Here is a 15,650-nt window from a genome sequence, read left to right on the forward strand (position 1 = left end):
CAGCTAAAGATGCTGACATCTCCCACTTGCTGTTTTGCAATTGTTTAATAAACTTCACCGCACTTCAAAAATCAGTTGCCTTGGAGTTTTCCTAACTAACTCCGTGTCTGCTTCGGGACACGCTTTTATTTGAAGTTCAGCCAAGACAACTGAAGTACTTCAAAGACCAACGCTAATGCTCCTGTAGTAGGAATTGGCAGACCTTTGGTCTGACCTGGTGAAGCCATTCCTGTAGCGAACTACATTGCTGTAATACAGTGCAGGAATGGCTTCACCAGGTCAGACCGAAGGTTTGCCTTGTGCAAGGTTCTGCTTTTGACAGAGGTCATCGGCAGATGTGCAAGGAGGGCTCTGAGAACAATTATAGCAATCCTTCAGTCCCTCTCCCGTGCCTCTACGAAGCACCTGTGGCTCAAGGATGCCCAGAGCAGGGAAGAGTTACCTTTGGGCTTAGTAGCTCCAAATTTCTTCCCTGTAAGCTTAATTGCTTACTGAAGGTATCTAAAACTTTCACAGTACACAGGCCCTCTACCTGAAAATATTATTGCAAACTCTTCTTCCACAGGCTTTACAGTGCCTCCAACACAGAGAGCAGAAATTTCAGGAGAGCCAAAGCTATTCTGCCTGGCAGACACTCCAGATAGCCTGAGGAAATCCATAGCAGATGGGCATTTGAAAAAAATGCTTCATATGCTCAGCAGAAACGTGTCAGCATCCTCCAGCTGAATTCCTCAGCACTCTGCTCTGAGCCCATTCTGGTGCAAAGCAATCAAGGGGCCGTACAGACTGCACCCCTGGACAACAAGCAGGGAGGTGCTCTGGCAAAAGAAGCTGAAGTTGTGGTGTGACTGATGCACGAGGTGTGGAGAGGGAGAGATGAAGAGAGAAGAACCACACTGTTTAATCCCCAGGCCACCATACAGACGGTGCAGTCCTGGTTTGGGGATTTCCCTGTCAGCCACATCCTAGCTAGGAGGAAGATGCTTTTTCCAGCTCTGCAGGTCCTCCTCCCTCCGGGAGGGAGGAGAATTTCCTACAAAAGAAATTCAGATGTGTGGGGGAACCGAGTGCAGGCAGACCTTTACCTACGTGGATCCAGGATATCACGCAGCAGAGGGGCTGTGAGTTGCACCAGGGAGCGCCTGATAGCGCAGAGAAATGACCACACCGGAGCACAGAGCCCAAGCCCACGTTTCACAAATAGAAATTAAGGGCAAGACATTCTTAAGTGTTACAGAGGTCGTCACATCGTTGTCTCCATGGGCTGACCAGAGCTGTTGCTCTTTCCTTCTTGCTTCTGAATTGCTCTTCAGGGAGCACTGTTGTCCTCTTCAGCTAACAACCTGGCTGTGACCCTAACTGACTGCCCAATTTGGGATCTGGGAGCCTGATTTTCAGGATTCTCAGCTGTAGCCACTATTCAAGGCAAGCCGTGATTACAATTTATAATGGCGTTTTATACTTAAAGTCCCCTGAGGAAAAACACAAACACCACCACTGCAAGTTTTACTCACCTCAGACAGATCTAAACCCGGTGGGGTTACCTCTGATTTAACACCCTCACAGACAGAGTTGAGTTGAATACAACACTGCATGGAAGCTCCACAAGTTTCTGAAACTGTGAGGTGTTGCAGTGATAACATTTTGCTAGTCCAGAAATAAATTAGGAAGTCTCACTTGAAAGTTGGAATTGAGTTGGGTGTAGCAAGAAGGCATGAATTCGCATGAAAAATGGAGGAAAACATCATCTTGCATAATAGCACTATCCGAACAACATTCATCCAGCACTTTGAATGAGGTCTTTAATGCTAGGTCCTCTAGTTCCTCAGTCTGGAAGCATACCAATATTATTTTACTACAACTGTGATATATTTAACAATAGATAGTCTGGTGGCAAAAAAAAAAAGCCAGTCACCCATCACAACCCAAACTTCTCTACAGAACGGTCCCAAATTCCTCACCACAGAACAAACTCTTTAAAGCTGCAAGCAACTGGGAGCAGGGTCTGCTAGCTACTGCAGACTTGCACATGTCCTCGTAAAAAAAAATAAAGAAATCATCTGGAGCTTTGCTTCGGTACAAAGAGATGCTCAGAACCATCTATGTAGCTATCTGTGTCATCCTCCCCTTCCTTCAGCTGAGCCGCACAAACACAAAGCTGTCTGTGCCTTCGCTGCTAATAAGCAGCAGTTCACGAGGGGGTTGACTACAGAGGAGTACATACAGATCCCAAAGCACATAATAGAAGGGCAGCATTAATCTCCTCCTGTTATGAAATCAAGAAGCATTCTGTGCATGGAAGCTGTCAGGACTGGATGTTGAAATGCTTCGCCTTTGGAAAAGATCATTTATAACTCCACATTTTCTATAGATGCTTTTTTAAAATTTATATCTTCATTGAAAAAGGCAGACTTTTTTATTGGAAGGAGAGAGAGAAGGGCAGAAGAGGGGCCTGCAATACACTCTGAAGCCAGATGTCAAGCAACTAACTAATGGGGAGGAAGGAGACAATTTCTTATTATGTTCCTCCCCAGCCTCTACTCAAAGTGCCATAAAACAGTTTGAAATACAAGTCAAATGGACATAAGTCTGTCTCGATTCCAAGTTGAAGTGAAATTTTATCATCCTTCACCAAAGACAAGGTTTCATCAAGAGACTTTACAGGACTGACAGCAAGCTTACACAAATCACGGTACAATTTAACCGTGCTAATTTGGAATTTAACAAAAAAAAAAAAAAAGAAAATCTAAAGCTAAAGCTATACAATTATAGAAGCACCCCTCCTCCCTCTTACTGGTAGAAAAAAAGTAATGAAATGTTCCTCTAGTAAATCAGGGCAGGTTCAGAGAGATCAAAGATTTGTTATATCTGCATGGTCCACTGAGCAGGTATGGTTACCCCTTTGCAGCCAAGTGCAAGGGAGTAATGAACTACTACTGCAAGCTTTATATCTCTTTATCTTTCAGTCTGGCCTCTGGCAGACAGGTTATTGGAACAGTTTCATTCTAGTATATATTATCTGCACAGATGATGAAATCTTATTTCCGTGTGAAGGTTCTTACAGCAGAGATGGTAAATCCACTACTGATGGAAATGAATATGGAAAGATAAAACGTGGGTAAAGATCTAAACCAGGGGCTTATCCCCCAGTTTATGGAAGCATTTATTAAAAATGAGTAAGGAGACCAGTCCATCTTCCTTCTTGCCAGAAGTCAGACATTAGTGAGCAGGATCTGCCCTGGGTCATTAACTAGCCTCTTCCAGACTTTCGTTTGCTTCTGCCACTTCCACTGCTTAGGCTCTTGCAACCCATCTCATTCGGGTATTTCTGTAAGGTCCACTGGCTTTAGCCCCAATCTACTCTTCACACCCAAATAGTCCAGCTGTTTTACATGCTCTCACTTGTATATCCAAAAAGAAAATCTCCCCGTTCTGTAAATAATAAGAAAAAAAAGTAGCTGCATGTCATCAGCAGAAAACATGGAAGGTCACCAAAACATCTGTTCAGCTGTGTTCACGGGTAAATGTTTCTCTAAGGAGGCAGGAGTTGTATTGTCTTTCAGCAGCTTTGGTTATTTAGCACGTCTCACATCTCTCTATGCGAGCCTACATGCGAAGCCCCGTGCTTCCCAAGAATGTACAGACAGCACAGCAGGGTAGCCAAAGTACTGCAGAGGTTTATGTTTCATACTATTTGTTGACTGCTGACTGCGTTTCAGTATTTCAAAGAACAGCAGACTTGATTCAAAGAGAAAAGGCTCTCTACCTGCCAGAATACCACCATTTTGGAAAAAAGACAGTTTCTGTCTACATCTTTTAGCATTCCCATGCATCATGATAATAGGAAATAACTGTCTTCCACTGCAAAAGGGTGATCTTTGACAGAACTCAGCAGAGATGAATAGGATAAAGCTAGAGAGTACATAAGGCGTGGTAAAGGAGGGCACACAGAGGTGGCTCACTAGATGCCAGGGAGAACGTCAGCTTATTTACTCACTTTTCACCCCATCAGCTGTCACATGCTAGAGTTATTTGTCCCTACCTAATCCTCAGACAAGGCAGCTGGTGAAGAATGAGCATGGTGAACCAAGACTCTAAAATAATATATGGAACACAGTCCCAATTTCAGCCACTCCAGCCTCCTTATATATATTTTTTTAATCTTTTTTTTTTTTTTAATTTAAATTGACATTTGCCCAAATGCTTCTGCACAGAGCCTACATTTTGTCGTTTCAAGGAGCGTTGGTGTGACAGTGCTTGTAGGTGTCTAGACCTGAGAAAAGGGAGAACAAAAAAGAACCTGTCTTGATCTTTGATGCAGCTATTGTGTGACGGATTGGAACCATGGGGTAACATTAATACTGTAGCTCTTTTGGGGATGTATTACTAAACAAATGAGAAACGGTTTGGCAGACATGCAGAAGTGAGTGGGAAATTAATGCCTTCCTTTGCTTTTATCATCCTCCAGCTTGCTGTAATCCAGAGCTTGTTCACAGCTCTCCACAGGACAGAAGATTACCATTGGGTTCAGGTGCTGTGGAGCAGAAGAGCTCCCAGACCCCACTGCAGAGGAGACAGCGGAGAGAGAAAAGATTCATTATGGAGAGGAACCCCAAGTATAAATGAAATTACAGAACACTTTGTTCAACAACAGGAGCAGACAGTAGTCCTCAAGTCAACTTGTTCAGACAGGCTCAAAGCTTAGTGCCTATGGAGAGGACAGGAAAGCTAATCCCCTGCTGCCTCACCCGGGGTTCCCCATCAAAGGAGCTACCAGCTTCACCTCAGACTGGGACCTGCCAGCAAACTAACATGGATATGATGCTATGGTAAGTTAACAGCCTCAGTCAAATAAGAAGGAAGACAACCCAATGGTACGGATTCATCCCGATCTGCCAGACTGACAGCTTCTGAGAGCTATACAAAAAAAGGCAGGAAGGGAGGGTGCAAAGAGGGAAGAAGTTTTTCTGAGTTATTCATAAGAATTTCTTTATTTGTGTATTGCAGCCTGCTGAAAGCATGCAGGAGGCTATGAAAGGGTAGAGAGTACAGTGGGAAAATACAAACCAAGAGTCTCAGGAACACAGCTTCCAAGGAGTAACAACTGGGCCACAAACCAGAAAAGCTACAATTGATTCTTACATTGTAATCACCATAAAATAGCTATCCAACAGGCTTTGAAGTACGGCCTCTGTTCTTCAAGAGCTGCCTGTCTGTACTTTTTCTTGAGGGGAGGAGGGGGTAGAAAAGGACTTGCCGTGTCCCCATCTGTCCCCAGTCTTTTGGAAATGTTGGGAATGGACTAAAAAAAAAAAACAAACAACACAGATGAAACATGAACTAGGGACATATCTAAGTAAACACAATACAAATAGAATTCATCAAGAGTACTGGAGCTAAACTTATGGCCCTGCAAAGCAGAGGGCAAGGCACAATGGCACATTCAGTCAGAGATTGTGCAACGCTTTATGGGGAAGGAGACCATCGGATGAATAGTTTTACTTCTCGGAAGTATTACCGAGATTTGGAAGCCTTAAATGCCTTTATTCCTCTCTGTGTTATGTCTGCTGTACAAATACACATTCAACCATGGCAGAATGAGTCAAGCATCACAACCTAGTGAGACATGTCGAAGCAGAGCATCAGCACACTGATGCAGCGCCTGCACGTACGCACACCGTTTGAGAGATCGAGGAAGGGAATCCAACCAAGTTTCCCACACAGCAACACAATGCTTGCATTTCTCATCAAAACCTCTAATCCCGTGCTGCTAAAGTGAAGGAGATGATACAGCCCAGCGTTTTCTTTTCCACATCTTACTTCTATGACTCTTAAGTGGAATAACAACAAAAAAAATCTGATTCTATTGGCAGCATAACAAAGAAAAATCAGTTCAAATGATGACTGATGATAGTTTAAAGTAGATTTAACTAACAGATACTGCATGAGAGGGAAATTTAGGTTACTGATTATGTAAAAAGACAGACAGGGAAAACAAGTCTAACCTCTAACCTTTCTTTCGTAAGTTATTATCATCACAAATACTAGATTACCACAATGAAACGTTCCATTTTGTGAGGCCACATGTTGGAGTGTCTGGACTGTAAGAAGTTAACTAAATTCAAGTTACTCACTGGGTTAACATCGATCTAACTTGTAATTAACATCATTTCATTCCTTTCCCACGTGCTGCCAACAGACACCATGAATGCTCCATAGGCAGCTTTCTGTCTGCGTGTGAGTTCACACACTCCAGTGGTCATGCAGAGCAGCCTGGTGACTACTGCACTGTCTGACTTTCTTAATTATTACTAACAGAAGCTGTTGCTGGTTTCCTGTTGAAAAGTAAGATCATACACACACACACACACAAAGATGGCATGCTCTCCTAGTGAACAGCAGGGCTAATTCAGATTGCAGCACAAGGCATCGAGAGAAAAAGGTACAGAAAGCCCGACTAAAACAACCCAGAGCTTATGTGACACAGTGTTGAGATGACTTTATTTACAAGCAGATGTCTGTTGACAAAAGCTTTTCTTACGTGACTGTTGGTGCTGCTCCTTCCACGCTGCAGTGGAGGCCCACCTACACCTCAGTTATGAAAATGGTAAGTCACCAAAAGCTAACAGCTCTGATTACTGTAGCAGCATCCAGAATCTTTATGAGAATGTCTGCTGGAACTGCCTGCCACCAGAGAAGATCTGAAATGAAGGTAAAGACAATGTGTCCCTCACTTAACAGAAGCCTCCACCAAGAATTGCTTTTTTCTATACGAAAGGCTGGAAAATGACTTAGAACCAAAGGTGAAAAAGTATGTGAAAATAGTTCTTACTGTACTTTGAATCACTTGTCTTACTTAGCAAATACGTCACCTTCATTTATACATTAACACTGACTCAGGGCTAAAGATCAGTCCTAACGAGTGGTGACTCAGCTCACATATGTCAAGTCGAAGTTTAGGATCGAACCTTGCCTTGGATGGCAGACAAGTCCCTTAACAGAATCTTACTTGGCCCAAGAAATTGAACGTGACAGATATGACACTGAATGGAAAGAGAAGAAAAATCACCAAAACACACACACACACACACAAAAACAAAACAAAACCACCAAAACCCTGTATTAATATTTATTGGAAAATATGGATGATTTTTGAAAATGTAAATTCAGAAACTATTTTTTGCATTATTCTGCCCAAGTAGATTTTCCAATTTTAGTGAAATACGTTACCTACATTCAAAGATAAAGGGCAGCACAGACTTAATCTCCCTTTAGACTTGTTCTTAGCTAGGTGATCTCCTCCCCAGTCATCAGTAGACACCAGTCTCAAGTCATTCATTAAAAGAACAGGGCTGTCTACAACAGATTAACATTTAATTAATGCAGAGAAGAAAGCTAAAATGAGAGTAACAGAATAAACTCCTGGTTAACATTTGAAATGAATATTACTAGTTTCAAGCAGGCTTCAACAGGCCATATTAGAATACCTGTTACAAGTTAGCCAGGCATACTGGAGATTTTGTATCACAGCTGCATCAAAAAAAAAAATTCTACCTTTATCACAGATTTCCTCATTAACATTGATTTGAGCTGATGTTGCCACCAGCAATGGTGCAGCTGTAGTTCATAATCTGTGTGACTCCAAACCCCAAATGAGTGCAGAAACCCAGCTCCCTCCTTCCCTTCAGAGGACACCTTCTCATGGGAAATCCACAGGGGAAGAAGACTTTCTTCCCTTCCACTCTTACCATCTTGGTTGGTATAGTGAACTTCAGTTTCTTATGGAACTGAATCGTCAAGAAGAGAAACTAGAGTGGTTTTTAAAAGTAGAAGTATTTCACAACCTGAGCTCAGTTTAGTATTCTTCTACTTTTGGTATCTCAATTTGTTCAAAAAGGTAAAGAGGAATTTTGTACTGATGGTGAATTAGAGTATTTTAAACATAGACTGTGCTTACAAATGGTTTAATATATATCCTTATTACTAATGGACACAAGTAAGTGAGAACTTTTATTTGAGGCTAAGAGAAAAGACAGCATTCAAAAAGAATTTTGTCTACTACTGGCCATGAAGAAATCTTATACGGACAGATGGAAGAGACATCATTACCAGAAGAACAACTGAGTTTGGAAAGAGGGCTACTCATTTTAGATGACCAAAAGTTTATTGCACTGAAGAAAGCAAACTTTTGCAATTCAGAAAGTATCAGGTCCCAATCGTTGTGTGAGGCCTGCTCAGAATTGTATCATGGTTGCAGTTATAAGGAAGAAATTAAGATGTGCTGAAATGAAGAAGCACATTTTTGGTCACAACACGGATTTCAGATATTCTAAACAAGCAACTTGTGGATTTACATCAGCCATGAGTTTCAGGATGTGGTAGCCATCTCTGTACATTTGACAGAACTGAAGCACTTTTCCAAACAACTTCATACGCATTCTTCTTCTTGGGAAGTCAAAGCTTTTCCTAAAGTAACAGCAGCAACCGCTAAGCTTAATCATTAACTTCATGTTACTCAAGAACAGTTTTTATTTATTTTACAAAGCTAACGCTCACCAACATGCAGCTACACTGCTACGAGTGTTTCTGCCCTGGTGCAAAGACACTGCCTGTAGTTACCAGCCCACCACCTTCTCTTTCCGCTCTCTTGCTGACAAAACTTTTTCCTCCTGCTACTCCCACACCAGGATCTCCATTTCTATGGCCTGACTTTAACTTCATTCATTGCTATCTCGCTTGCTGAGCAGACTTTTGTGCCCTTCAGGTTTTGACCCCGTCCCCCTCTATACAGGCCGTGGCGCAAGTGTAGGCCGGTGCGCAGCAAGGCCTCCCGGCTGACAAGGACAGCCATGTAAACAGCCCGGCCTCTGGCAGGCACGTTCAGTGCGAGACACAAAGCTAAAGAAAAACTGCATTCACGGAGCAGAAATCTTGAAAATGTACATAGCCCAGTACCGTATAAAAAGTGCTTTTGTTTCATGTTCAGGAACAGGTTTTTTAATTAACTGAATGGGAGGAGTTTTAAAAACCAGGAACAATGACTGAGTCAGCAGCTCCAGCTCTTAGTATTACAGGGCTTTTTATGAGGCAGAATAAACATATTTCATTCAGAGTTAAGACATTTTTTATCAATGTGGAGAGAGACTTCAGAGCTTGGGCTTGGTAGCCTGAAAGAACGTCTGTGCGTTATAGAGCAGCTTATTGTTTCAAAGCTCGTATCTCATTTACTCGCTGAATACACATGTGGTTTACAATCCCTAGCAGAGTCTCTGCATTCCCCCCTTCCAACCGCCCCCCAACTTAAACCTACTGAAATATTTTACACAAATTACTGGAGAACCTGTTGCTCAAACAGTTCCCGACATTTGGGTATCAACAACAGAAGGGAGGCAATTTTGTTTTTCTAGGCAATTTTCAGTTTTCCTATGAAAGGCACTATCCCCTTTTATTTTTCAATGCCCAGCACAGCCTGTATCTTAGCTTACATATTTACAAAGTGTATAAAATAGGAGAGAATGCAGTTTATTATAGTTCTGACCTCCAGAAATCATGAGCAAACTCTGAAAAACAAGTTCACTTTACTTCTGGAACAAATTAGACAAAATATTTCAAACTGAAAGGGAGCCAATTTCCAAAGAAACTCCTTATTTACACAATAGATCCGGTTTACTCAGCTGAAGTATTTTGTCAAAGAGAATATTCAGTGTTAAATATATTAATGCTACAGCTAGAATTATATTACAGTGAATTTAAACAAGTGTAAAGCCAAAATAATAGACAATCTGAAAATCACTGTAATGAAATACATGTAATAAATTATGCCCCCACTATTTTGTTATCCATAAACCGGAATATCATTTATTAAGCATGCAAAGGAACTTACAGCAAACATTTCCAACGTTTTTATTTACAATCAGCAGCCACATTTACTTCATCACCTCAGCTGAAAAGCAGAAGGTGCTTCGCCACCTGTATTCTGCATGTGGTAAGCCATCTTTTCAATCACTGTATAAACGCTGTCGAGTCTGTCAGAATCGTTTGTCTGGTTTCCAGTATAAGATAACACAGATTCAGGGTTGTGCAATTTATATACGAAGTCAAGGAAGCTCTCAATAGCAGCTCGAGATGAATGAAGGCAGCTTTTAAGAATGAAGATTTTGGCGTATGTTCACAGCATGTATTAACGTGTCACTAAAAAAAAAAATCAGATGGGCTGAAAAAATGTGTGTAGAGATGGTGTATAAGAGCATACTGCTTCAGCACTGTTACCTCACTTAATTTCCATTTCTCCTCAAAAAAGTGATGAAGACAATAAATCTAAAATTCAGATCTAAGCAAGACTTGCATCTGCCACAGCTCTTCTGAATGCATTCCGTCACACACATTTTAGTTCATTACTTGGTTCAATAACATTTCTTAAATAAATTGGTTACCATCTAAAGCTCTCTTTTGCAGTTCACATGATTATAGCTGAACCCAAAAGGTGTAAACAAACAGGATGCCCAGCAAATTTTTCCCTCTTGTAAGCTGTCTGCCAACTTGCCGAGAGCCAAATGAAACCAGTTAGTAGAGTCAGCCTGGCCTAAAACTGCTTGACAGAAAATAAATGCTACAGACTACACACTGGGTGCTTTAATTTTCACAAGTGTTTCTAGAAGAGCACTCAGGTGATTTTGTTTTTTTCCATGTAAATGATAATTCATGATTTAAGACTTGTACTATGCCTTGCTAATGCTTTCTGAAATTATATTGAATATTTATCTTGTCTGTGTTTCCAATGAAACCTTTTCATTAATACTGGCTTGGGGCATCTCTGTCTGAAAGCCATTTTTGCACCAATTCCATTTTGTAGCCTTTCCCAGAAAGGGCTGTGAAGTGGTAATTATCAAAGTGGCTGGTCCCCTATTTGTCTTTGAATGCACATGGACTTCCCCAGCTGCTAGATTATCATGAGATATGTTATTACATACTAATTTCTAAGTACACAAGCTAACATTAGCAGCTGCAAATGCTCTACAGAAATTCTGTGCATTAAATTTCTATGAAAGAACTTTTCCTTTAAAACAAGGTGATCCTAAAGCTACCTCTTGGACTTTGAGAAATACTATTAATATCTTTGGACTGCAAAAAAAGTCAGTCACTGAATAATGAAACTAAACCAACACTAGGCAGTTTGTGTGAGCACACAGATTCAAGGTGGTGAAGAAGCCATGAACACAGTAGGAAAAAAAAAAGAGTAGGGTTTCAGACACTTAGAATTGGTTACTGTATGTGTTATGAGAGAGAAAGAGAGAACAGGCTATGCTTAGAGACCAGAAAGACTGGTACATCAAGCTAAAAGCAACTCAAAACACAAAACTGTCAAAAGAGCAGTCTTTGCTAGTGTTATCACAGAGTATTGTAGTTTCCTCACCAGCTTAACGCTCCTTTCAGGAAAATGACTATTTCCGTTTAGTTTTCTGAACATAGGGAGCAGAGCTGCAATGACACAGTAAGAAACTGTATCTTTCAAATGACATGAATTGCACTCCTTGAAGCAGTAATTTCATAAAAACGTCCTTTCTTTTTCAAATACGCTACTGCACACCCAGCAAGAGCAAAGCCCAACAACACACATTGGCCTCCCACACACTGAGCCTCCACAGACGTGCAGCAGTACAGAAATTACCATGCTGAAAATCATTTGGAAAAGGATCACCTGCTTCAAGAAAGCACCCCGACACTTTTCTCACACTTTAATAGAATCACAGAGTGGTTTGGGTTGGAAGGAACCTTCAAAAACCATCTAGTCCACCCCCCTGCCATGGGCTGGGACGCCATCCACTAGATCAGGATGGGGCTTTGAGCCCCTTTCAACTTGGCCTTGAACACCAGGGATCCAGGGATGGGGCATCTACAACTTCTCCGGGCAACCTGTTCCAGTGTCTCACCAGTCTCTTACTGAAGAATTTCTTCCTTATGTCTAATCTAAATCTACCCTCTGTCATCTTAAAACTGTTACTCTTTGTCCTATTGCTACATGCCCTTGTAAAAAGTGTCTCCATCTTTCATATAAGCCCCCTTTAAGCATTGAAAGGCTGCAGTGAGGTCTCCTCGGAGCTTTCTCTTCTCCAGACTACCAAATCCAGCTCTCTCAGCCTTTCTTAGTGGGAGAAGTGCTCCAGTCCTCACATCCTTTTTGTGGCCTTCCTCTGGACCCGCTCTAATACATGTATGTCGGTCTTGTGCTCAGGGCCCCAGAGCTGGATGCAGTCTAGCACACGGAGTAGCCTTGAGGGCACCAAACCCTGCCATTGAAAGTGACTCTACCACCTGTAAACTTGGCCAACTGTACCTGCTGTGTTCACAGAAAGTAGTCAGAGGCATGGATTGCTCTGCCTGTACCCATGACTAACAAGCTTATTATCGACATGCAGTTTCAATGTCCATTTAACTAAACTGATATACAGCACGTTTAGGTCAGTCGCTGGACAGACAGTGACCAGCTCAGCTAAGTCAGGTACAGTCGGACCCGTGTCACCTTACCAGCAGGATGCTTTCTGGCTAAGCGAAGTCAAAGGGGGTAATTCCAGGGTCCTCACCTTTCTTCCTCGCAATTGCTTGCTCTTTGTGCACAATACGCAAGCTTCCCCAGCGACTCTTCAGTCTGAATTGCCCAAATCATCGGGAGCCTAAATACCTATGAAGTTACTTAACATCTTACTTATGGGTTATTCTTCATCATAGCCTAGTGCTGTGCTCCTGCCGGCTACAAGCTCTTCATGGCTGACCATGCATCTCAGTTGGCAGCTCCAAGAAGGCTCAGCTGAGCCAACTTTCACAAAGCTGCATGCCAGCCGACCCAAGATTTGTCTTGGACAGGAGTCAGGAAACCACTCTATGTACTTTCCATCTGATTCACATTAAACGAGCCTTATGATAGCCCAACACCACAAAGTGACAAACGTCTGCAATGTGATAGGAAGGTGGCTATTTTCCATTTTCCACAGCAGAGATGACTGGTGTATCTCAACAGACTGAAGGCATATAAGCGTCACATACGCTATCACAGACATCTGCTTCCTTGAACGAGCATGCCTGACAGCAGCAACACAGATACAGCAGCACGGGCTTTAATCCTCAGCAGTGCAGTCAGTCTTCCAGGGACTCCAGGCACGCAAACCTTGGTTGCTACCACACGCTGAGCTGCTCCTGCTTCCCCACTATTGTGAACCAGGCAAGCCAGGACATGCTGTGATCTTAAACGTTCATTGTGCTGTGTGGGCAGACCCAAAACACCTCACTTTCAGGATTTACCGGGGGAAAGTCTAAGGCCACATCAGAAAGCTGATCTGTAAAGCTGCACACATCTTTGTGAGGAGCCAAAGGCTTAGCATTGTCCTTTATATGCTACTTCTTCCCTGAAAAAGATTATGGGATGTCCCAATTCCCCGTTCCCCCTCTCCCTCTTGCAGAATTATTTTCCTCTGAAGAAAATGAAAAGCAAACAAAGGAATATGTTGAAAATACCATCTGTGATCCTCCTCTAAAAGTAGTATACCTGGAAATTGGTATGACCAAAATTTCATAGTAAAAGTGTGAAACTTACAGTGAACAAATCAATGCCACTAAAATGTTTTTTCCTCATCTACTGTTAAAAAAGTTTTAGAGTTACTATTTCTATTGAGATCAATAAAAATTAAAAGGCATTGTTCCCAGATAATAATAGAGCATGAGTTTATCTATGACCATATCACCCTGTAATGATCAACAAAAATAAACCAAGCCAGATACTAATCCTTCACAACAGAAAAGCTACAGAATTAGCAGCTTACATACAACAGAAATAGCAAAACCACACAATTAAAGTCTTTATGCAAGATTACAGCATGAAGCACTACGGGCTAATCCAGGAACACCAAATAATTTAATTACACTTTCTACTCAAAAATTAAACCGTATGTATAGCTCATAAGATCAAGCTTTCTAACATGTTTCTGCTTTTGATATCCAACATCTGTCCGAAAATGAGATTTTCACTTCCCTTATGAAATCTGATTCCACCTCCATGGCTGAACTCAGGCAGTGTTGATGGAAATTACGTGGGGGAAAATGAGCAAGTGCTGGATCATTTGATCTATCCTTACAGCAGAGTTCAACCTCTAAATAGTAAAAACGTGTTAGAATAGGACAACTCTTTCTGTACAGGCGAAGGCACTATGGTGATGCAAGAATAATCTGAATTTCTTTCCCCCAATATCCTAAATTTTCTTCAGCTTCTTCCTTCACAATTAGGATCTCATTCCTCATTAAGTAATTCCTCCAACACCATATAGTGCTAGCTCATCAGTTTGGGCTGCGTCCTTGAGAAAAACATGTAGAAGGACTGCACATATGCAATGTAAAGACAAGAAAGAGACAAAATTTCTGCTGGATCAGCTCACCCATCATCCTCAAGACCTGTTGTCTGCTGTCACTGACCAGCTTTAGAAACTTTCCCATCATGAAGGTCTGGGCAATGCACAGCACTCCAGCTCCTATGAGCTGAACACCCACACTAAGGAGAACCATATGAGCAGATTCAACCAAAAAATTCTTTCTGTAAGTATTATTTTTACAAAGTTTCTACACCAATAAAAACAGTGTTTTTCTGAAGGAAGAAAACAAGCCTGCATATCTCATCTGTACTTTACTCTGGCAATTTGTTTGTCCATTTTTACAGCAGTGTCTTTGCAAAGGATCTTAAACTTCCTATGAAAAATATTTTGGTGAAGGCACAAAATTCAGGAACTCAGTTAAATGTTTCTGACTCTCGTACAGCTGTGAAGTTTTAGTGTTACTTCTTTGTTTTCTCCAGCAGAACTATTCTGAGATGCTTTCTCAGTCCCCACAGAAGAGATGCACACTTGCACGTGTGCTCAGTGCCCCAAGTCGGGCTAAATAACCTTAAAAACTGGCGAGCAAGTTGCATTCGCACTATACCTCTACTGTTTCCTTTGAGCTGGTTTGAATCCAGTCTCTCCCGTCCCAGCTACAGAACCGATCTTTCTGCCCCAGTCAGAACCGTATATACACAAATAGGGAGAACTGCTCCAAATGATCCTTGGGGCAGAGCAGCTGATTACACAACCTTATGGCCAGGGAACCATGAATGTGGGAAGCAAATTTCAAGGCACTGCTTCAAACGCAGCAGGGCAGGAAATGCCTGAGTATAGACATCTTACATGTTACATGCAGTTTGCAGTCACTGATTATTGTGTGGAATTTCCATTATGGATCCGAGAAGCCTTTCAATTAAAATGGAAACAAAACAATCAACAACAAAAAAAAACACACCCAACTTTGAATTGAACTCAATATGTTCCTGCAATAGTTTCGACAGGTCAGCATGCCCCCAAAAAGATGGTATGGCTGAAATTAATTCTGCCAACTCCGATTTCAAACTGCTATGAAGAGATCATTATGTATGCTCACTTGCAATGTTCACCCATACTTACACTAATAGCCTGCATTTGACTACAAATTTCCTGGTGATGGAAATGCAGTACAAAGCAACAGCAAAATGTCTTACCCACCATGCTGTCGATTTAGCAGAGAAAAAATTAACCTGCATCCCTCTGGTTAAAGAAAAGTTTCATCAATACATGTCAGGCAGCAGTATCTGGAGCTAT

The 15,650-nt window shown here is 41.7% G+C and overlaps 1 protein-coding gene across 4 annotated transcripts in view; it reads right to left on the reverse strand.

The window, feature by feature from the left end:
• GAREM1 (GRB2 associated regulator of MAPK1 subtype 1) overlaps positions 1-15,650 on the reverse strand; it is a 103,271-nt gene that overhangs the window by 26,019 nt on the left and 61,602 nt on the right. The window contains exon 4 of one of the 4 annotated variants that reach the window (XM_035553130.2): positions 9,884-10,191. The exons of the other annotated variants lie outside the window; for them this stretch is intronic. Within the exon in view, the coding sequence (XP_035409023.1) occupies positions 9,884-9,926 (43 nt within the window). The 5' untranslated portion in view covers positions 9,927-10,191. The remainder of the gene's footprint in view (positions 1-9,883; positions 10,192-15,650) is intronic. 4 annotated transcript variants of the gene reach the window in all.

This window comes from Cygnus atratus, chromosome 2 (assembly GCF_013377495.2).
Source record: "Cygnus atratus isolate AKBS03 ecotype Queensland, Australia chromosome 2, CAtr_DNAZoo_HiC_assembly, whole genome shotgun sequence".
In the NCBI taxonomy this organism is placed as follows: domain Eukaryota; kingdom Metazoa; phylum Chordata; class Aves; order Anseriformes; family Anatidae; genus Cygnus; species Cygnus atratus.